Here is a 21,772-nt window from a genome sequence, read left to right as displayed (position 1 = left end):
GCCTTTGGGAAAACAGGCCTCGAATCCCTGCTCCGCCATGAAAGCCCAGTGGGGGACGTTGGGCAAGTCACACTGTCTCAGCCTCTTAGAGGAAGGCTGCAGCAAGCTTCAAGAAATGTTCCCAAGAAACTGCTATGAAAGGGTTACCATAAGTCAGAGAGTCAGTGCGATGTAATGGTTTGAGTGTTGGACTATAGGACTCCAGGAGACCAGGATTTGAATTCCTGCCCAGTCATGGAAACCCAATGGGTGACCCTGGTCAAGTCACATTCTCCCAGGGTTAGAAGAAGGGAAAGGCGAGCCTCCTCAGAAGAAATCATGCCAAGAAATTTATGGCCGAAGGGATTCAAACCATGCTGTCTAGAGTGGTAGCATAATGCTCAAACCACTATACCACACTGGGTCATAAATGGTTTTGTGCAATATGGGCCATATTGTAGTTTTCTTGGCAAGATTTGTTCAGAGGAGGTTTGCAATACCATTTTCCCGAGGCTAAGAACATGTAAAGGTCACCCAGTGGGGTTCATGGCTGAGCTGGGAATCGAACCCTGGTCTCCAGAATCATAGTCCAACACTCAAACCACTACACCATACTGGTTCTCACTATTTTGTGGGGGAAGAAGGGGGGAATATAGATAAAGGGATGGATGGATGGACTGCTATTCTTCCTTTTTCCCCTCCAGATCCTCCAGAGGTGACCATCGAGGGTTATGACGACAACTGGTATTTGAGCCGCAATGAAGCCATGCTCATCTGCAGTGCCAAAGGGAACCCTCTGCCCACACAGTTCACCTGGAGCACGTGAGTCTCTTTCCTCTGCCGTCTCGCCTCAACCCAAACCCACACTTTGCATACCAAAAGCATATTAAAAAGTGGTAATTGGATTTTTCCTTGCAAGCCGTGCTTTAAATCCTTAAAACAACTCCTTTGGAGATGCAATTGAAACCGTACTTGCAACGAAACTGCTCAAACGGGAAAAGTACTTATTTAGACCATTATGCTGGGATTCTGGGAGTCCTCTCCCACTAGTTACTTTCTCCAGCTGTGGGCAAGAGATGGTGTCATCCGTCCGTCTCTTGGCTGTGTTGTCTTCAACCAGACCGCCAATGCCTTTACCTTCAGCCCAGGAAAAGCGGCTGATCCCCTTTCAGTGCGGAATGAGGCCAAACCAGTTCTGCCAGCTCTCAGAGAGAAAAACATCCTTCTTGGTTGACGCTGGCTGGGGGCTGGGCTCTGTAGTCCTCTGTGCCCGGCTCATATAAGCCACCTTGGCTGCGGGCAGAGGAACATGGAAGGCATGGGGGAGACTGGGTCAGAAGGGCCACCATTCATCATTCTCTGGACCCAGTCTCCATTGGCTGGCATGGGGGTGGGGGGTGGGAGGAGTACCCAGGTTGAACATAAAATAACTGCCCCTTTTACAGGTGGAGAATAGGAATAGAACTGTGTTCAGGGCTGAGTGCATTTGAATAGTATCAGGAAAGGCTAAGTGCAGGTGTGGCTCCATGTCCATTTCTTAGGTGAAGATTTTGATGTTAAAATGATATAAGTCTTGGGGAGGGGGAGAGCATTCATTCTATATTTAATTTTCATGGGTAGCTTGTCTTAGAAGCACCTTTTACAGTATGTCATCCACCTTCTCTGCAGAGCTCCCCTTGTAAAATTCAAGTTCGCAATGTTCATTTTGTGACTCACACATCTGGGTCGTTCCATGCCTGTACACAGATGTTTGCAAGTTAATAACTACAAGTTCTTTGGCGTTGTTGTGGGTGCAGAGAGAAGCTTGAATGCTGTGTGTGACACTTATTAGGATCAATTTAATATATGTATAGGATGAGCATTTGCAAAACATGCACCACATTGGTTGCATTTTTACAGGAGTCCCGGATTTCTTTTCTTGGCTTAATTTTCATCTCGCTTGATCGCCCATGCAGGTCAAGTGGGCCTCTTCCTAAGACCGTGGAGGTCCAGGGCGACCGGCTGGTGGTACGCAACGTGGACGCATCCGTGAACACGACGTTCATCTGCCAGGCCACTAATCGGGTGGGACAAGTGGCAACGGAACAGGTCGTCTTTGTGCGAGGTGAGCGTGGTGGAATGGCAATGTGCTTGAGCACATGTGGCGCTTTTGGGCAAAGGGCTTTTCATTGGGATGCTGAAAGAAGGGAGTTTGGTGCAGAGCTTGGAAAAATTTCCTTGTTTTGGGACCCCAGTTCTCAGAATTCCTACATTAATATGGTAGCTCTGGGGGGACTCTGGGAGTTGTAGTCCAAAGAACCTTTCCAAGCTTTGTGCCAGATTTACAAACAATTCCAAGTACAGTCAGCCTCCCACATTCGTGAAAGTGTATAAAAACACAAATATAAATAAAAATTGTGAATGCTGGGTTGTTGTTTTTTTAACTTAGAACACCTCTCTAAGAATCTCTAGGTCTTCCAGCATGGCTCTATGGTTAAGCTGGAGGACCTAGAAATTCCTAGAGAGAACATATTGATCAAATCTGCAAATCATCACATCTGCCAAAGGGAAACCAGTGAATGTGGGGCGGAGGGACTGTACTTTGATTTTAATTTCGAAATGCATGCAAGACCTATAGGCCAGCTTTTGTCTCATTCTTGGGAAAAAGGTGGAATTACATATAAAGTTAATAGCAATAATAATATGTTTTGGTCTAACAACAGAGATGTATCTGTTAGATGGGGAGGGCAGGGGCAAAATAAAGTCATTCTTCCCTCCCAATAAGACTTCTGCCCTCCAAAATGAAATTTTCCTCCAGCCCCCAAATTTCTAGAAAGTGGTAAGTTAAAATTCCAGTTGAGCCTTAAGAAATAATGATTAGGCGCCCAAAGTGATCAAGGCAATGCGAACAGAGGAAATAGAAGCATTCTAGGTGTGAACGGGTTTTTGTATTTTCTCCCTGCAATGCCAGAAATTTGGGGACTGGAGAAAAAATTCATTCTGAGGCTGACAAAATTCTTATTTGGAGAGGCAGTAATCTCATTTTGCCCGCCCTGTGGCTGTACTCTGTCAAGACAGATGTTTTTCTGTATGGGGATAAAACTTTAAGGGCATGCATATGGTGCCTCTTTTCTGCTTCTGGGGCTGGGCGTCTTTGCTTTAAATGTCCTTCCTGCCCTGTCTTGGTGGACAGTAGTGGGCATAGATGTCCCTCTTGCCGAACTGTAGCGTCTCTGATTTCTAGCAGAGCGTTCCAGTACCAGAGTGCTTTTCCCCACCACCCCCTGAAATGATCCTTGCGCCTACCATTTTAACATGGGAAGGAGCTGGTTTTTCAGCTTGGCTTCTCCTTGTGTGGAAGGATGGCTGAATTTGCATCCTAGGTTACTGGAATGGAGAAGGTGCTACAAGCCAAGTGCATTGTGGGATGGGAGAGCCAGGAATGCCACAAGGTCTGACCCACTTGGCGCACTGTGGATAGCAACACGCGGTGGCACAGCATGGGTCCCAGGGGTATTATGGGTACAGAGGTGACTGACTGTGGGAGAGGAGATCCAGCCGGCCAGCTGGCATTGCACTTGGGCAGACCTGAATGGAGGAGGCCCTTTCTGGACCTTCTTTATATCACCGTTCTCTTTCAGGGCACTCCTCTGGCCCCCACCGAGAAGGATCCTACCAAGCTGGGGTCCCTGAGACCCCATTCCCCGGTGTGTCCTTTCACGGCTCCGCCTGCCGCTCTGCCCCTTCTTCTTCCCCAGCGCTGGTGCTTTGCAAACTATGCTCTTTCTCTCTGAGTGACTCCTTCCCCCTCCATCTTCCTTTCTTTACTCAGACCAGCCGGCGAGGAGGCAGAGCGGCAGCGCTGGAGCCTTGGCGGGGTCCATCGTGGGGGGGATCTTGGCCCTGGCTATTCTGGGGGCCATAGTCACCGTCTTCTTCCTGCGCCGACGCCGACGTCATCGGGGCACCAAGGGCTCATACGACCCGAAAACCCGGGTCTTTGGGAACGGGACGGCTCCCCCGCCAACACGGGACTTCGCCGAACTTGACCGGCCTCTGAAGGCTGCTCCAGGAAGGGGACGGAATGAGATGGAGGACGAGGAAGATGAGTATGACGAGGAAGAGCGTGAGGGACAGCGGCCTCCGCCATACGGTTATGCTGCCCACCACCGTTTGGAGGATGAAGAGGAGCGATTTGACCAGTTGGGTCCCATGTTGCGGCTTGGTTCCACCCCACACGGCTACGAATACGACGACATGGAGTCTCAGCATGATGGCTCCATCATCTCAAAGACAGCTGTCTACGTGTGAGGCATCCGCCTCAGAGATTATGCCTGTGGTGAGGAGGGAAAAGGACATGGTCCCTCCCCAGAGACTCTCCCAGGTGTTTTTTAACGTTCTTCTTCAATAATTTATGCGCTCCTTGTGGGGTTGGAATCTGTTTCGGGAATCCATCCCTTCCAAAGGCACACCGTAACCCCAAGAGAACAAGAGACGCTGCACCCCAAGGAAACAGTTCGGGGAAACAGGGGATTTTAATTTCATTTTCAAAGACCAGGGGATTGTCTCTCGCCATGAAGACTCCCCGCAACTTTTGCCGACACAAGGAGAAGTTTTGTCTGTGCTGCTGCCTTAATGGGATTTTAAAATTTTGTGTGGTGGTTGTTCTTAAATGTTACAAGGAGACCTGAAATGGACTGTAAAACTGGGATAAGAGCAGTTCGGGGAGGGGGCAAACGAGGAACAGGAGGGGCCTTGCTCTGTGCGGAATCCCAGGTCCTGATGCTGGTTAAACCTCTCCCTCTTGTGTTGGTGCTTTGAACCTAGTACATTTTCAACCGGTGCTGAACCTCCCCAGCCTGGTGCTGGGAGGAATCAACTTTTTAAAAAGACACTGGCCCTTCCTCCTTTCTCCACGCACCCTGCGGTGTTGTCCACACGTAGCCGAGGCTGACCTGACCCGTTGGACCAGGGCTTCTTGCTTTCTGCCCATGAGCCACTCTGGGGTTAAGATGGAAGGACCAGCTCTGAGTTTGCTCCTTCCCTTGGAACCTATGGCTATCTTTTCTTTTAAAAAATCTTTTGGTTTTTAAAGAGAGTATGTGTGCATATAGAGAGAGAGAGGGAGAGAAAGAGAGAGCGAATGAATACAGTTGGCCCTCTGTATCCACCTATTCCTTTATCCATGGATTCCACAATCCATGTCTTGAAAATATTTTAAATATATATATAAATTCCAAAAACCAAATCACAATTTTGCCATTTATATAAGAGACTTGTTTTTCTGCCTCATTGTAGAGTGGGGCCTTGTTATCTCCAGGCTTGCCATCTATCGATTAGAGCATCTACGGACCACAAGTGCCATTGCCCCAAATGCATGTGGCCACACTAGTGGGCACGCACATGTCGCACCACCATTAGGTGCAATGGGGCTTGAGGTCCTGCATTCTTTTTATATCCATAGGTGGGTATGTGGGTGTCCAGAACGGATCTCCCACGGATACCAAGGTCCGACTGTATAGTATGGGACTTGAGGATCTGTGGATTTTGGTATCCATGGAGGATCCTAGAAACAAACCCCAACTGATACCAAGGGGCCACCATACTTACATACAGTCGGCCTTCTATATCAGCAAATGTTCGGTTCTGGAGGGCCAGCAGATGCTAAAAAACATAGACGATCATGCCCCATATTATTCCATGGAGGCAACGTTAACCTGCATACACAACCATGAAATAATATGGGACACAATCATCCATGAGGGTCAGATTTACAAATTGGAAACCCACTGATACAGAAGGTCTATAAAATTTTGCCCGGATTCGGTCAGTCTCATTCCTGATTCGCCGTATCTCACTTCCCCCCTTTATCTCCCCCAGGTTTCTCTCCATCTTTGTGCAAAGAACTACAAATTGCAAATTGTGCAATTTTGTGCAAATTGGAACTACAGGAGGTGGGAAGGGGGGGACCTTACTACCACTTTTCTCCCACACTGCCCCCATGCTGTGCCTTAAAGGGTCCAGCGGGTTTTATCCCCTCGCTTCCCCCTCCCTGCGTTGTCTGTAAATATCCCCGTCTTGTAAAAAGAAATAATATGGCTCAGAGTTATTTTCGTACTGGGTTGTCGTCGTTGGGTTTTTGTTTCATCGTCCCCGGTGGGCTCTTGATTCCCCCCCCCCCCTTTCCGTGTGTAATTAAAAGCTGTCTCAAAATACCATGTCTCTCTCTCTATCATGCGACTGTTTCAGTGTCACCCAGCAAAAAGGAGACTTGGGCACCGGGTGTCATTACGGGTGTGAGAAATATTTCTGTCGGGTGAAGGAAGATGCAATTCTGAACCAGCCAAGCTCTCGTCTCCTCCAAGCCTGAGTTGCATGAATATTTTAAAACTGGCTGGCTTGGGATGGCATTCATTACAAATGAAATGCCCCAAAGTGCTCAGGTTGCAAGTGGTGGCGCTGACCACAAGCGAGAGGGCATTTGGGTTAGAGGAAAAACAGGGAATCCACCCCTCTGGTTTGCACATTCAGAGCAATTGGCCTGGATTGGTGACATATAGGAAAATGCAATGGATAATAAACACTCCCCTCCAGTCTTGGAAGAGCACCAGAATGATTGATTTTAATTAATTCTGAAGTACTGACTGTTGCAGTCTTTTCTTTTCTATTCTTTTTTAATGTTTTGCTCTTGCAGCAAAAGGAAGGTTGCAAAGTGCAATGGTTCTCGGTTGCACAATTCCCAGCCAGTACCAGTTTTGTCTTTTTGACTTAAGGGTCTACAAGAAGAAAGTGTGTTGGGCAAATGGTGTGATGGTATAATGGCAATATCATTTTGAACCAGCTGCTGTGAAGCTTCTGAGCACTTTTCATATTGCTTTGTGTATCGAAGCAGTGTGGAAAATGCAACTTGTTGACCCCCAGCGTTGTTTTGTGGCCCCCAGGAATTAAAAATGCCCCCAAAATGGAGGACATTGTCATCACTTTTGCACTTCCAAGACCATTGTAGACCCAGGAGGCGCATGTTTCTGGAAATGGAAGTGAATTCTAGTTTCAGTCTGCCCTTAGTATCCACTGGGTTTGGTTCCAGGACCCTTGAGGATAACAAATTTCATGGATGCTCAAGTACTATTAAATATAATGACATCGTAAAATGGGGTCCCTTGCATAAAAAGCCAAAATCAAGAGGGAGGAATCTTAGAGCAAGAGCACTGCCTTGAAAAATGTAGGTTTGTATATTTCTTCCACTTATCAGACTCTGCTGTTTTTTAAAAACACACTCTGTGCAACGGCGTTTGTCGCTTAATGACATCACCAACAACATAAAACAGCAGGAAATAAGCCCAAAAGCATATTACGCAGTTGGACAAGTCAAAACAAGACAATTAAAACAGTTTAAAATGATATATAACTCCGTGGCACATGCAGATTTGGATAAAATCAGTTAGGCCCCCAAAGGCATTAATAAAAAGCCACAGATCTTCTATGCTTTTAACTCTACAGATTGCTCAATTCTTTTTAATTTAAAATATAACTTTTCCATTAAAAATAGAGTTTGTCAGCCCTCTGTATCCAGGAATTCCTTATCCACAGATTCAACTATCCACAGCTTGAAATCTATCTATCTATCTATCTATCTATCTACCTACCTACCTACCTACATGTCTAATCTGTCTGTCTGTCTGTCTCTCTTTCTATGTATACTATCTATTTATTTACCCCAAATAGCAAATCTTGACTTTGCCATTTTATATCAGGGACACCATTTTGCTGTGCCATTGCATTTAATGGGACCTGAGCATCCATGGGTTTTGGCATCACAGGGATCCCTGGAACAAAACCCCAGTGGATTCCAAGGGCCCAAATGTGGTTTTGCATTGTTTTGAATAGACTTTAAGTCACACTGAGCCCAAGCAAAAGCAAACAAACATCTTGACTTGGTGCTGAAGGAAACCAACTTTGTCACCAGTCAAGCGTCTAAGCGGAGGTTGTTAGAGAAAGGGCCCTGCTCCCATATTCTCCAACATTCAATATCTGGGACACAGATCAAGAAGCTTCCAGAAGACCTCAGTCAGGTATATGCATGCCAAGCATCTCCAAAATATTTTCAGGAATGTCTGTTTTCTTTGGCATCGGGTTTCCTTTTGCCTGTGGAGCAGAACTATTTCTGTAGTGCAGATGCAGCCTCATCTTCATCCTTCTCTCCTAGTTTTGGTGCAAGGAATCGCCCTCCGCTCTGCTCTCCATCCTTCTGGCTGGATTAAATGGTCTTTATGAGTAAATGCGAAGTTGTAATCTCTCCATTTCACCTTGATCTGGGAACAACCCTTTAGCTTTCTCTCTTAATTTCCAAGCAGGAAAGTGTGTTCTCTGTTGGTGTGTGTCTTTGAATGACAAGCCGTGGGCAACTGTGGTTGGTACGCATAATGCCACCACCAGCGTCCATTTAAGGGCCAGAGGTTTTGACCCATGGTGGCCATGAAAATGGACCGTGGGAGATAGACTGTGGCGATGGTTTTGCAGACGCAAGGCTCTCAAAAGTTGTTTTTCAAAAGCTGGCCATGCTCCCATTTGCCTCGGGAGGCTGACATACTTGAAAGTTGAGCTGCAAAGCTTTCTTCTCTGCCTCGGTGCCCAGAAAAGCATGACTGTTTAAATAACTCTTGTGTTCCTACGGTGCTAAAAGGGATGGAGCGAAAAGCCAGTGAAAACATCCTCTTCTGAACTTTGGCTGTGTCTGCACTGCAGAATTAATGCAGTTTGACACAGCCTTAGCTGCCCTGGCTTCATGCTATGGAATCCTGGGATATGTAGTTTTGCAAGACATTCAACCTCTCGCTCAGAGAGCTCTGGTGCCACAACAAACTACAAATCTCAGGAGACCATAACATGGAGCCATTGGGACGGTTAAACCGGTGTCGAAATGCATGTATTAATTCTGCAGTGTGGCAGCAGCCTTTTTCTGTGCTGGTTTGGGGGGGATTCTGGGTGCTGCAGTCCTACGAAAGTCCAAGATCTCAGTAATTCTGAATTGCTTTTCAAAAGATGATGCCATGCAAGGATCTGGTGAGATTCCACTATTAATCCTGTGGGGAAATTGCTGGGTTGTTGCAGCACACACTCACACACACCACAGTCCTATGTGCTTTATGTTCTGAGGATTTCTTAATACCGCCAAGACCCTTAGTTAGAATAAGACCCGTAAAAATGGGAGGTTTGGATGCTGGAAACCGGCACGTGTTCAGCACCGTGTTCTTTTGTGGTGTTTTGATCCCCTCCTAATCCTGCGCTTCTGTCCCAAAGGGGTCCAGAGATGCCATTAAACCCTGCAGTGAATATCCATTTTAAGTCCCTCCATGCGGCTGGCATCGAGGTCGCCCTTGAAAGGCTGGTAACCCATTTTTCCCCATTCCTGGGTGGCATATCCAAAGCCTGGGAAGGCACCAAAGTCCGGCAGCTGTTTTGATTTACATGGCCATAAAAAGCGTCCAGCTTTGTGAAGGAAAATGGAAGGAAGGTCAGCTGCCACGGGTTCTGTATTTCCGCAGTAATGAACCAGCAGCCTAGATGGACTGAGTCCGTTGCCGTTTGCCCAGTGCCTTGCATTACCTGAAAACCTGCTAGGTTTAGTGACTAAGTTCAGATAATGATACCTTGCTATCTTGACCGGCCTATTAATATCCCTTAGAAACATCATACCGTGACTGTGGGAGGAAACCAGATGGTTTCTCATAAGAGGGTGGCGTTTGCACCCATCGAATCATCACAAGGGTTTCGCAACCTTCTCCGGTGACTCTTAAAATCCTGTCCACATTGCACAAATGGCAACGTCATGATCCCATTTTGACTGCCATGCAACCCTGGGATTCAGAGAGTCATGGGAGCAATTTGGCTGAGAAGTCTAAATGCTCTTCCCTAAACTGCAAATCCCACAGGTCCATAGGGTGCTGCCATTGTAGTTAATGCAGAATCATGGCATTATAATTATATAGTATAAAGCCTTAGACTGCACAGTAATAGCAGTTTAACAACAGCTTTAACTACCATGGCTGCATCTGAGTGAATCCTGAGATTTGCAGTTAGGAATCCTGGGTTTGCACTTTGGGGCGCTGTGACGCCATGCGCCACTCCACACAGCACGCAGCATCATAGTGCTCCTCTGTTGCTGCATCCACACAACGCAGCGCTGAAGGATCACCACATAGCCGCAGTGCCACAGCTATCATACCCTGGAAAGGCGACATCGGGGCTGCGGCATGCAGTTGCCACTGGCCTGATCCGGTGAACATGGAGGTGCCTGCAGGCTGCCTCTTAAGGACAGTCTATAGAGCCCCTTAGAATGATCAGCCAGGGAGCTCTAGTGCCTCACCAGACTACAAATCCCAGGATTCCATGGGACGGAAACATGGCAATTACAGTGGAATTATAATGCTATAACTGGGTAGTAAAAGTCCTCCCTGACCGCAGAGTGTAATGTGGTCTTCCCCTTTTCCTACCACCTTCATCCTATGGGGTCCTGGGAGATCTTGAAACCCATTACGTGGCATTGGCCAAGTCACACTCTCTCAGCCTCAAGGGAAGGCAGTGGTGGCAAACGTCCTCTGAACAAATGATAGATCTGTCTTAGAGTCACCATAAGTCGGAAATGACACAAGTCCCAGGGTTGTATAGGATGCTAGCCATGGCGGTTAAAGTGCAATCTTAGTGCTACGGTTTTGTAGTCCAAATGGGACCCCAGAAAAGCAGCTCCTTGCCAAGGCTGGCTCTAGGGAAGGACAGCAAGTGGATCCCTGATCCGAGGCCGAAAGTACAGGTTCCCTTCTTCCTCTTTGGCCTGGTTTCGGGTAAACATGGGCAAAGAGATTCCCAAAGGAGGGGCTGAAACTGAAGGTGCAGCTCCTGTTTATAGAAAACCAGCTAAGAGGGATTGCTTTTCTTTCTTTTTTCCTCTTCTTCTTTTTTCTTCCTCCTTTCCAAGAAAGGACTCTGTTCTCTGCCAAGGGTGGGACAGCAGCAAAGCCAAAACACAAACAAAGCTGGCAAACCAGGTCTTCTGTGCAAAGGCTGGTTATTCTCTGCCTTATCTTTCCTTTCTCTTTTTATCTCAGTTGAAAACTTCCTGGAATGCAAAAATGCAAAAGGAACAAAGGCGGTATGTTTTCATAGACCAGCTGTGCCAGATTCAACTATATATACTGTTGGCCCTCCGTATCCACAGATTATTTTTTAATCCACATATTCAATCATCCACGGCATGAAAATGTTCCAAAAAATATAAATTCCACAAAGCAAACCTTGACTTCCCTATTTTATAAAAGGGACACGTTTTTATTGTGCCATTGTATTTAATGGGACTTGAGCATCCATGGATTTTGGTCCTAGAACCAAATCCAAATGTATACCAAGGGCTCGGTGTACTTTGCAACAGCAAGTATGTTTCTGTACTGCTTATTAGTGCACTTTCCCCAATGCAACACCATCCATATGTTCTGGACTATAACTCCCATCAGCCCTGAACATCACATCAGGCAGAGTGGAAGTTGTAGTCCAAAGATGCAGATATCACAAAGCTGGGGGATGCTGCAGGGGCATCCCATACCCCACAACTATCCCGATTTGATAAGGACCATCCCAGTTAATCCTCTCCAATCCCACATTTTCATCTGCTTTTAAAATATCCTGGTTCCTCTCTCTTCCTCCCATTTCCCCCCTTCATTCTCAGGAGGCAGAATCTTTACTTTCCCAGTCAGCTGAGGCAAAAGCAACTGCTGCAGCCTCTCCTATCTTGTCTGTTCTTCCTCTTTTTGCCATCTTGACTTCCCTCCCAACTAACTTCAATTGCTGCAAACTGAATTCAAAGCTCCAAAGTCACTTGCGGTCAGTTAACTCAGCAAGAGCGAGAGGGATCTTGCCCTTCCCAGGAGGAGCAGGCAAAAGCAAACTGCTGCAGCCTTTCGGAGCTTGTCTGCTCATCCTTGTAACCTTTGCCATCTTGACCGCACTCAGATGCTGCTTGGCTTTACATGTCCCAGTTTTCATCCCTGAGATGTTGGAAGGTAGGTGCTTTGCCTGTCTCTGTCATTGGTGCTTTGATTGAGAGTTCCTTCATGGCCCTTGGGGTCTCTTCCAACTCTATGATTCTATGATTGTATGATATTTAATAGGAGGAGCCAGTGCGGCATAGTGGTTTGAGCGTTGGACTATGACTCTGGAGATCAGGGTTTGATTCCCAGCTCAGCCATGAAAACCATTGGGTGACCCTTGGGCAATAAGTCGCACTCTCTCAAACTCATTGGGAAGGTCATGGCAAACCACCTCTGGACAAATCATGCCCAGAAAACCCCATGATAGGGTCGCCATGAGTCGGAAAGACTTGACGGCACACAACAACAGCAAAGGTCCAATATGAAATGTCATTTTAAATGTGAAGGTGGGTGGGTTTTTTAGGTTAGAAGGTTTTTATGATATTAATCGTTATTTGGTATTTTAATGTATTTTAATGCTGTTTTAATGTTGCAAGCTGCCTCGATCCAATTGGAGAGGTGGGATATAAATAAATTATTATTAATAATATTATTATTAGAGTCTCAATCATGGTGGCACCGGATGGGTCTTTGTTGCTGGGCTGTTTGGCCGTGGCTCTGAGGAAGGGAGAGAAACTGGACTTTGCTTGCAGGAGGCCGAAGCAGCAGAGATAAGATAAAGGTCCGTTCCCAGCATCCCAGAGGCACAGAAAGACAAAGAGAGGCAGGCCTGGGAGAAGGGGGAGCATTGCCTTTCGGTGGGGTGTGAATGGGTGCCAAGGCCTCTGGTGTGGGAGGCAGGAGCTGGAACTCTGTGGTGGCCCATTCGCATGTTGTCATAGCTGAGGAATGCAAGCCTCCTGTGTCCAGGGAGAATAAAATGGGGCCACATTGAGCTCTGCTTCCTCTGATCTCACCACGGACGATGTGGTTTCAACATCCCCACTCAGCCCTGAGTCAGCTTGGCTCTCTGTCACTTCATGCGCAAACTCCCAAGGCATCACCGCCTTCTGACTGGACCTCTTGAGCAACTCACCTTACCTGTTTGGGCCATTTTGACCTGTATAGAGATACCTGTTCCTGATAAGGCCAGGGAGTTCTCCAGCCCTGCCCTGTTTGCCTGGCAAACCCAAGGTCCACTCTCTTCCTTCTTTATCTTCCACGCAGGGTTAGTTTCATTTGAATCAGGCTTGCCAGAGATTCACCCGGAAGGTTCATGTTTTTCTATGCTTACAGTAAACGCTGCAAGGAGTGGCATGCATTGCCTCCTTGCGGGATATCAGCATGTTTGGTGTAGCTGGACAGCTAAGCTCTTTGCACACATACACATAAATGGAAAATGCTCTTATTTACAATTTGAAAATGAGACATTTAATCCACCTCCCCAAATTGGGGTATGACAAGGTTCAGCCGTCCAAATGGGAATAGGCCTCCAGAGCATGTTGGGTTCAAACCTTCTCCAGGAAGAATAGCCAGTGGTTGAGGACAATGGGAGTTTGAATAGCCAGGGTTGGGGATGATGAGAGGTTGAATAACCAGTGGTTGAAGATGGACCTTGCAACTTAAATAGTTACCGATGGTTAGGGCAGAACCATGGCATATCTCTTCCCTTGCCCCCCAAAACCATACCCTCCAACTGTCCCCAATTTGGCAGGGACAGTCTCCGTTAATCCTTTGTCATCCCACTTTTTAAAGCTACTTTTAAGAGATCCCAGTTTCTCTCTCCTCCAGCCTTTGCCCCCAATTTCCGTCAATTGCTGCAATCTGAGTTCAAAAGAAGGTTTCACTTGGTTAACTCAGAGAAGAAGGAGTAGGCAAAAGCAAATTGCTGCAGACTCTCCTAGCATGTGTGTTTGTCCTCATTAATAACATTTCCTGCCATCTTGACCACACTCATCCTCTGTCTTTTCGTGGATGAGAACTAGGGTTCATGTGTCCCAGCAACACCAGATTGTTGGAACGATGGCTCCGAGTCCACACGAATGGGAGAATTGGCACCCTTGCCTCCAACCTGGAGATGACCCACAAAAATTGGAGACCCTGAGATTTGGCAACCCCACCACGAATCCCACTTTCTTGCGCCTGATCTTTAGCCCTATGGCAACTTGTTGGAAGCAAGATGTGTTTTGGGGAGGATTTGAGTGCAAGGCTATGCATGGTCTTGATCTCTTGATCCCATCCCCCTGTTATGACCCTCCGATTTCATACTCTGGCTATATGCCTGTCATATTTCACTGCAGTCATCTGCATTTCTAAGCTCTCAAAATCATCTAATCCTTTAAGCCTTCCTAGCAGGAAAACAGTTCCCTCCTTCCTCCATCTTCTAGCATCCCTTCTCTTTCCCCCCCCCCTTAATTTCTTCCTTTTTCTCTTAGAGACAGCAACCCAAACCCAGCCAGGCTCTATTTCTTTCCTTTGCCTTTCTCCGAAGCTGTAAGGTCTATCCTTCTTCTTGGTTCCCTCTGGGTTCGGTCTTCCTGGCTAGACCCGGTTTCTTGGCAGCAGAGCTGGCATCGAGGAAGAGAAAAGGAAGGCGAGACGAGTTCCTCTTGGAAACGTGTCCATTTTTAACCTCGAAAAAATACTAATTTTGAGCAGATGCAAAGGAGGCCAGGAGCTGCCACTTGCTGCAAGGCTGTCCATGCATAATGGATGGGGCTGTGTGTAATTATGGGCGCTCCCCAGAGAGCCAAGGAGGGGATCACTTGGTGGATGAACACGCCAAGCTGGCAGCGAAAAGATGGCACAGGAGAGGCCGCTTGCTTTGCTCCTCAGACTTCACAAAGGGAAGGACTGCAGACAAGACTCGGATGGAAAGGAAAGGCTTTTGCACCATTTGCTGGCCCAAGGAGTAGAAAGGAGGAGAGCTGAGTTGTCTGGCCAATTGGCAAAGGGAAACTCCATTGAGGAACTTCTGTAGGCCATATGTCTCATCCATAGGATCGCCATGGGTCAAGATCAAGTCAAGAAGGATCCAAAGACATAGCCATGTTAGTCTGGAAAATCAGTATGCAAAGGGATCTTATGGCACCTTTATAACACACATCCAAGGAAGGAGACTCATGACTACAGAAGCTCATTGCTTCCAGCGTTTTGTAAAATTAGGAGTTGGTCCAAAATGGAGAACTGAATCTCTTGGATTTTTCTGACTAAGATGGCTATGGATTCTTCTTGAGTTGATCTTGACCCATGGCGATCCTATGGATGAGACATCTCCAAGAAAACTCCCATTTGGACCAAGGGTATTATCTTTGTTTATATCCTGCCTTTTTCCCAGTTTGTGTTTTTTTCTCCAAGCTAAACATACCCAGTGCTCTCACTTGTTCCTAGGCTTGGCTTCCAAACCTTGGATCATCCCACAAGATACCATAGTATTTTTTCCTCCTAAACCAAGGTTTGTAACCCAAGAATCCTGATGTATGCGTTCCCTCCTTCCACCCCACTCAGCCCCATTCTTGCAAAATAAAAATGCTGAAGGAGAATGATGAAAAGCCATTCCCAGATTCCCTTCTCAAGCCTTCATCCCCTCTTGTGCTTAAAAATAATAATAATTAATTACGTGCCGAGGAAAAGCTGCACATTACATTACAACCGGTATGAATTATGCACACCGAGCTCTTTGCCTCTATATGTCTCTTGTTCTGCATAATTTATTTTGCTACCGCTAATGACTGCAAAAGCCAAACGCACCGCGCAAAAGCGCCGAAACCCAGCTCGCCTCACTAGTGGGGCACCAAATCTGCAATTTTTGGAGTTTGTAGTATTACAAATGTCGGAATTCCAGGTAAGGGGATACTCAACCTGTAGTAAGTTGCAGGTAATAGGAGCGCAGGGCTCGCAATTCCTACACCTTCATTGCAGCATCGTTGTGCCATCTAGTGGCTGAAGGATCGAGAATTAAAACAGGGAAAACAAAGAGTGAAAAGAAGGAACACAATCCATGCTCAGAGTAGTTTAAGCCCGGTTCTGGGTTCGAGGTTGGGTCGGGGGAGCATAGGTATGCCATCCTTGTCTCTAGTCTGATTCAATTCACACAAATCTCCCTTGTCTTCCTTTGTTTTTCTCCAGATAAGCCCAACATGGAAGGAGCAGGCACCACCGGGGGCATCATCGGAGGCCTCATTGCGGGCATCGTGGCCTTAGCCGTGGTGGCCACTGGCATTTTGATCTGCCGCCAGCAGCAGAAGAACCGCATGGATCATGAAGAGGACGAGTAAGCGACTCAATTCACATTGGGTGGAGAGGAGGCCAAAACAAGATTTTGGGGGATGGTTTTTTGTGGGTTTTTCAGGCTATGAGTTCTAGAAGAGTTTATTCCTGACATTTCGCCAGCATCTGTGGCTGGCATCTTCAGAGAATGCTGGCATGGTTGAAAGGAAGCAATTTGCAATTAATCAAATAGACCCCCTGAGACCTTGCCATTCAACAACAGAACAATCCACAGATCTACATGCAAATCGCTTCTTCTCAGCCAACACTACATATACACTCATCCTCCATATTCGCAGCATTGATTATTCATGGATTTGATTAATATATTCTGTCTAGGAATATCTAGGTTATATATATGACTATGGAGTGCTGATGCACATCAGGATACTCTTGCTGGCTTCTGGTTACACATCTTTGCAAATCACTAATGGAGTTTCTTAGCTCCTTTGCTACCCAGCTATATATGTGGTCAACCTTAACTAAAGGTTGCACTGAAAGACCTAGCGATTCCTAGAGAGGGTACTCCACTAGGCCTTTGTAGCTCCTCCAATTCAGTTCTGTGGTCAGTCTGTCGGACGTTGACCACAGAGTTGCCTTGGAGGACCTAGAGATACCTAGAGAGGGGTCCTCTCAGGTTAAAAACATGGTGTTTTTGATATTGGCACTTTTGCCATATTCTTGTGTCCCTAACCCTAGCGAATATGGAGGGACAAGTGTATACCGCGCTCTCTTCCATGCCAGCATTCTCTGAACAGGGACGTAGCTAGGATTTTAGGAAGGGGGGGGGTCCAGACTAAGTGCCACCATTATAATGGGGCTTGAGTGCGGCGGCGCAGCAGCACACACCATTCATTTTTCTAATGGAGGGGGGGGGGGCCGCCCCCCCCCCCCCCCCCCCCGGCTACATCCCTGGTCTGAAGATGCCAGCCCCAGATGCTGGCAAAACGTCAGGAATAAACTCTTCTAGAACATGCCCACATAGCCACAAAAAACTATGGATGTTGGTCATGAAAGCCTTTGACTTCATGTTTTCTCTTTTCCATACTATCTCATTTGTCCCTTTTGTCTTTGCAGCCTAGAAGGGCCCCCAGCCTACAAGCCGCCCCCACCTTGCCAGCTGTCTGAAGAAACGGAGCCGGTAAGTTTCATCCCTGCTTCGCTTTGGGTCTACTCCAGACCGTTTCTCCGAAGATGCTTTCATACTCTTGCTCATCCTCTTTGCACCCAACGTCCATCCTTACCCTTGAGGAAGGACATAAGTGACGCTTCTGCTCCTTCTGCACACTCCTGTTGCTTCTCTGCAGAGCTGTGGGAAGTTACTTTTTTTGGACTAGAGCTCCCAGAATGACATAAACCAGAAGACAGAGACCAGGCTAGGCGGCCAATTCTGGATGTTGTCATTTCCCCCTTACACCCAAAGTCACAATTCCCCAGCTATAGCTTTTCTTGCCTTCTCAAAGATAGCAATAGCAAGTACATTTCTATACTATTTCGCTTTCTGTGCAAAGCACCATCCATTTCTTGCATGGCAGAAGGGGGTTGGATTGGATGCCACTAGGATTCTATGTTTCTACAATTCAGTGGCACTGACTTCCAATGCCAATCCAGCATTAGGGTTGCCAGCTCTCAAGGCTTTGCTCCAAGTCTCCAATTTCCATGTTAAAATTTGCAACAGCATGTAATCATTTAAAAGTCATAAAAGTCAAAGATGAAATACAACACACACACACACCCCATCATAAAAACCCTTTTGCACAGCCGGCGAATATCCAAATGCCTTCTAAACCGAGATCTTCTCCTGCCTTTCTCAAAAGGGGGAAACTTTCTCTGTCGTCTGGCAGCGGCTAGTACAGCTCCATCCTCATGACTTCTGTGGTTTGTTCCAGGTTCCTAACCCCACTGAGGTTGAAAATATCCCGCTCAAAAGTTCCTATTTTGAACCCAACGCCACAGACGATCTCTTTGGAGGGGTGGTTACTACCATAACGGAGGTGAGGGGGAGCTGGTGGACGAGCGGGTTTTCCCTAGGAAAGGATGGAGTGAATTGCTTGGGTCCCAAAATAAAGGGCCCCCCTTCTTGCATGTGTGCCCTGGGGTGCATTTACACTGTTGAAGTTTGGCACCTGCCATGGTCCATCTCAAAGAATCCTGGGATTTGTCATTTTGTGAAGCACCAGAGAAGGCTAAAAAAGACCTTGCAAAGCTACAAATCCCAGAATTCCATAGGATGGGACTTCAGAACCTAAATTGGTGTCAACTCTCCTACTTGCTGTGTTTGTGCTACCTTGGTTTGTTTGCCTGCCCCTGATCTTGGGGTGCCAACATTTCTAAAAGGTTTATGTGACTGCAATGCTATAAATTTGGGGAGTGGAGGAAAGCTTAATTTGGAGAGTCAAAATTCCCATTTGCAGGTATTGTGTCCTCATTTTGCATTGGGTTCACTCCTCTCAGTGTTTTGAATAGTTCTTTCCAGTTGAGGTCCAGCCATTGTTTCTGAGATGCTGGCTTGGAGATTTCCAGGAGTTGAAGTCCAAAAAAAGTAACTTCTCCCCCTTTCAAGACTGGGAAAAGCAATGAAGAGAGAAGGGATGGGGAACTGGTGTCCCTTCCTACCCTCTTCACCCGTTTGCTGCCTTTCGCAGGAGGCTCCTCGGTACCACGAGTTGCCCACCCTGGAAGAGCGAGAAGCTGCCCGCGAAGCCGGACCCAACCTGGAGGACGACTACTTGGACCAGATCAACCCCATTTACGACGGACTCACCTTCCCCGCCATGGAGGAGGAGGCCGCCCTCACCCCCATGGCCACCGACAAGGCCTTTGTGATGTCCAGGGCCATGTATGTCTGAGCCCAGGGACCAATTCTTGGGCCATGACTCCAGCAGGAAGGATGCCACTGCTCTTGTGGGGGGCACCTTTGCCTACCATTGCTTTACCACGCTACATGCCCCCCGTTAGATGCCCAGGTCCATTTCTCGGTGGGTTTTGCACATGCCTTAAGATGCCCAGGACAGCCTTTTACCTCCTTCCTTTTCCGTTTTTTTCCACCCCACTAACTTTTCCGAAAGGATGCCAAACAAGTTTAGTGCCTTTTCAGGCTTTTCTTTCTGGATATCCTGCAATTTCCCCCCGTCTTACCCCATCTGTTTCCCCCCCAGATGCAGCCTTTATCTTAACCACACTCCGTAATGATTGCAACCTGGGTCAGTGACCCAGCATCCCCTTTATATTGTGAGACTGTGACTGTCGCCATCACTAACCACTGGTCATGCTGGCTGGGGCTGATGGGAGTTGTAGTACAAGTGATACAGAAGGCGCTGGATCGCCTAATCCTAGCCAGAACCAGACCTTTGCTTACTTAAATTATTTTTGGCATAGGGGCCAAAACATTCCACAAGCACATTGCACACACACCACACGCACATCTTTGTCTGTGAAAACACAATAACCACAAAGTAATTCACTAACAATTCACTGCTTCTTTGGTCATTTGCTGCCTGAAGCAGCCGCCTCACTCTGCCTTGTGGCCTTTACCCCAGGATGCAACTTTGCACAAACCGTTGCACCAAACCATTTGCAATGTCTTACAATTCTGGACTTTGTTGGACTGCGCCTCCCAGCATTCCTTACCATTGGCTATGCCAAACAGGTGGCTGCTGGGACCTGCAGTTCAACAACATCTGGAAGGCAGCATGATTCCCATCCTTGGACTCAGTTCCTCCAAGGAGTTGTATGAAATGTTTGTGGCTACAGATATTAGGCATTTTCTTGCAATGGCATTTCTCTCCAAGGATTGCAACATACCCTCCAGCTTTTTGGATGGCATCTCCCATCTTCCCCATACTCCATGTAAAGTTGCCAGATCTCAGGGTGATACCTGGAGCACACACACACACACACACACACACACACACAGTTTAGGTGGGTCAGTTAACAGCACAGAGTCAAATATACCATTTTTTGTGAGTTTAGCTCCAGGTGCAAGACCAGGTTTGCATGCACATGCTTCTGGCTTGCTGCACATTTTGCTGCACTTTGCAAACACTGGTTTATGTTAGACTCTGTCTCCCAGAAGCCCCAGCTAGTATGGCCAGTGATGGTTGGGGACGCTGGGAGTTCTTATCCAATGATGTCTGGGGAACCAAGAGATGGTGAACGATTTCATTTCTGCTGAGAACTTTATATGTTGCAAGAAGAACTTGGGGATAGGGAAAATGTTAATAATAATAATAATAATAATAATAATAATAATAATAATAATGACCATGACTTGACTCCCCTCTCCGTCTTCACTTCTGGCCCAGGCTCCGGTTTATGACTTGAATGTTGACTCTGTAACCCAAGAGTCCAGGTGACTCCTCTCTTCGTGCTCCTGGTCTGATAATGTGAAAGGTGTTTTGCTTTTAAAGATTGTTTTTAGCCCAGGTGTGTAGCTACAGGGCAACAAAACAGAGGCATTGCACCTCCGAATGAAAACCCTTCTCTTCTCCCTATGAAATTGTCCTTCGTTCCCCAAATTTCCATCTTTGCAGAGAGAGCGAGGTGCTGAAAACAGCCCCAAAACCCCAGAGCTCTTCCATTTTCCTCTGTTTGGGTATTTCCTGAACCTTTTTTTCTCATGGTGCCTCAACTCTGTCACCAAATACTCAGCTGGACTCCTCAAGTGACTGCAATGCGGGAAATTTGGGGAACGAAGGGAAAACTGGGAGGCTAGAAATGGTTATTTCCTAATGGGGCACGTCCCTCCTCTCCATCCATCCAACCTGTAGCATCAGCCTTGTTTTTAGGTCCTTCTTTTTTCCTTTTTAAAAACTTGATAGAGAACTAATCCACACAGTGATAATAATGACCCTTCCGAGGTCATGGTACACACTCCGCTGCTGCTGCCGCTGCCGCTGTTGGACCCGGGTGCAAATTGGCACTGTGAGGTTTGTATTCAGATGAAGGGAATGGTGATGATGGGACTGTTGTACTAGATGCCTCTCCAATTCCTGAATTTCAGGGTCTGGGGGAGGAATGATGGATGCACACATGCCTTTGCCTCCTCCCATTCCCCAAAATGTCCTTGTTGTGCCTTTGCCAGACACTACTGAGTGGTTCAATTTCAATGGGGACTCGAGGAGGGAAGGTACGGCGGCAGGTTTTTTAAACCTTTTTACTGATGTTATTTCTTTTTACAAAAATAAATAAATTGTGTTTTTATTATCAAACCCAACCGACTCAATATCCTTTTCTTTTCTTTTTAGTAGGGTCCAGGGGTCAAGGCTGTTGTGAATTTCAACAGGGAGAAATGTAAGGTATTGCACTTAATAGGTAGGGGAAAAAACAAAATGCCCATATAGGATGGGGGACATTTCTGGGTTAAGGAGACTTATATGTGTGAAAGGGATCTAGGAGTCCTAGTAGGAGACTACAAGTTGAACATGAGTCAATAGTGCGATGCGGCAGCTAACAAGGCCAATGCGATTCTAGGCTGCATCAATAGAAATACAGTGTCTAGATCCAGGGAAGTAATAGTCCCACTTTCTTCTGCTTTGGTCATCTGGAATATTGTGTCCAGTTCTGGGCAAAACAGTTCAGAAAGG

The 21,772-nt window shown here is 46.9% G+C and overlaps 2 protein-coding genes across 4 annotated transcripts in view; one reads left to right on the top strand and one right to left on the bottom strand.

The window, feature by feature from the left end:
* Positions 1-21,392, top strand: part of NECTIN2 (nectin cell adhesion molecule 2) — a 60,811-nt gene extending 39,419 nt beyond the window's left edge. Inside the window, exons 4-9 of one of the 3 annotated variants that reach the window (XM_042440612.1) lie at positions 684-801; positions 1,935-2,083; positions 16,047-16,191; positions 17,265-17,328; positions 18,077-18,181; positions 18,833-21,392. In XM_042440612.1, coding sequence (XP_042296546.1) covers positions 684-801; positions 1,935-2,083; positions 16,047-16,191; positions 17,265-17,328; positions 18,077-18,181; positions 18,833-19,036 — 785 coding nt within the window. In that variant the 3' untranslated portion in view covers positions 19,037-21,392. Of the gene's footprint in view, positions 1-683; positions 802-1,934; positions 2,084-3,790; positions 6,196-16,046; positions 16,192-17,264; positions 17,329-18,076; positions 18,182-18,832 lie in introns of those variants that run through there. The other 2 variants (XM_042440614.1, XM_042440613.1) reach the window with 2 other exon arrangements.
* BCAM (basal cell adhesion molecule (Lutheran blood group)) overlaps positions 1-21,772 on the bottom strand; it is a 135,963-nt gene that overhangs the window by 103,420 nt on the left and 10,771 nt on the right. The window lies entirely within an intron of this gene.

The sequence above is a fragment of the Sceloporus undulatus genome, chromosome 9 (genome assembly GCF_019175285.1).
Source record: "Sceloporus undulatus isolate JIND9_A2432 ecotype Alabama chromosome 9, SceUnd_v1.1, whole genome shotgun sequence".
NCBI lineage: Eukaryota > Metazoa > Chordata > Lepidosauria > Squamata > Phrynosomatidae > Sceloporus > Sceloporus undulatus.
Note: the sequence above shows the minus strand (reverse complement) of the source record. Positions and strands in the feature narration are given on the sequence as shown.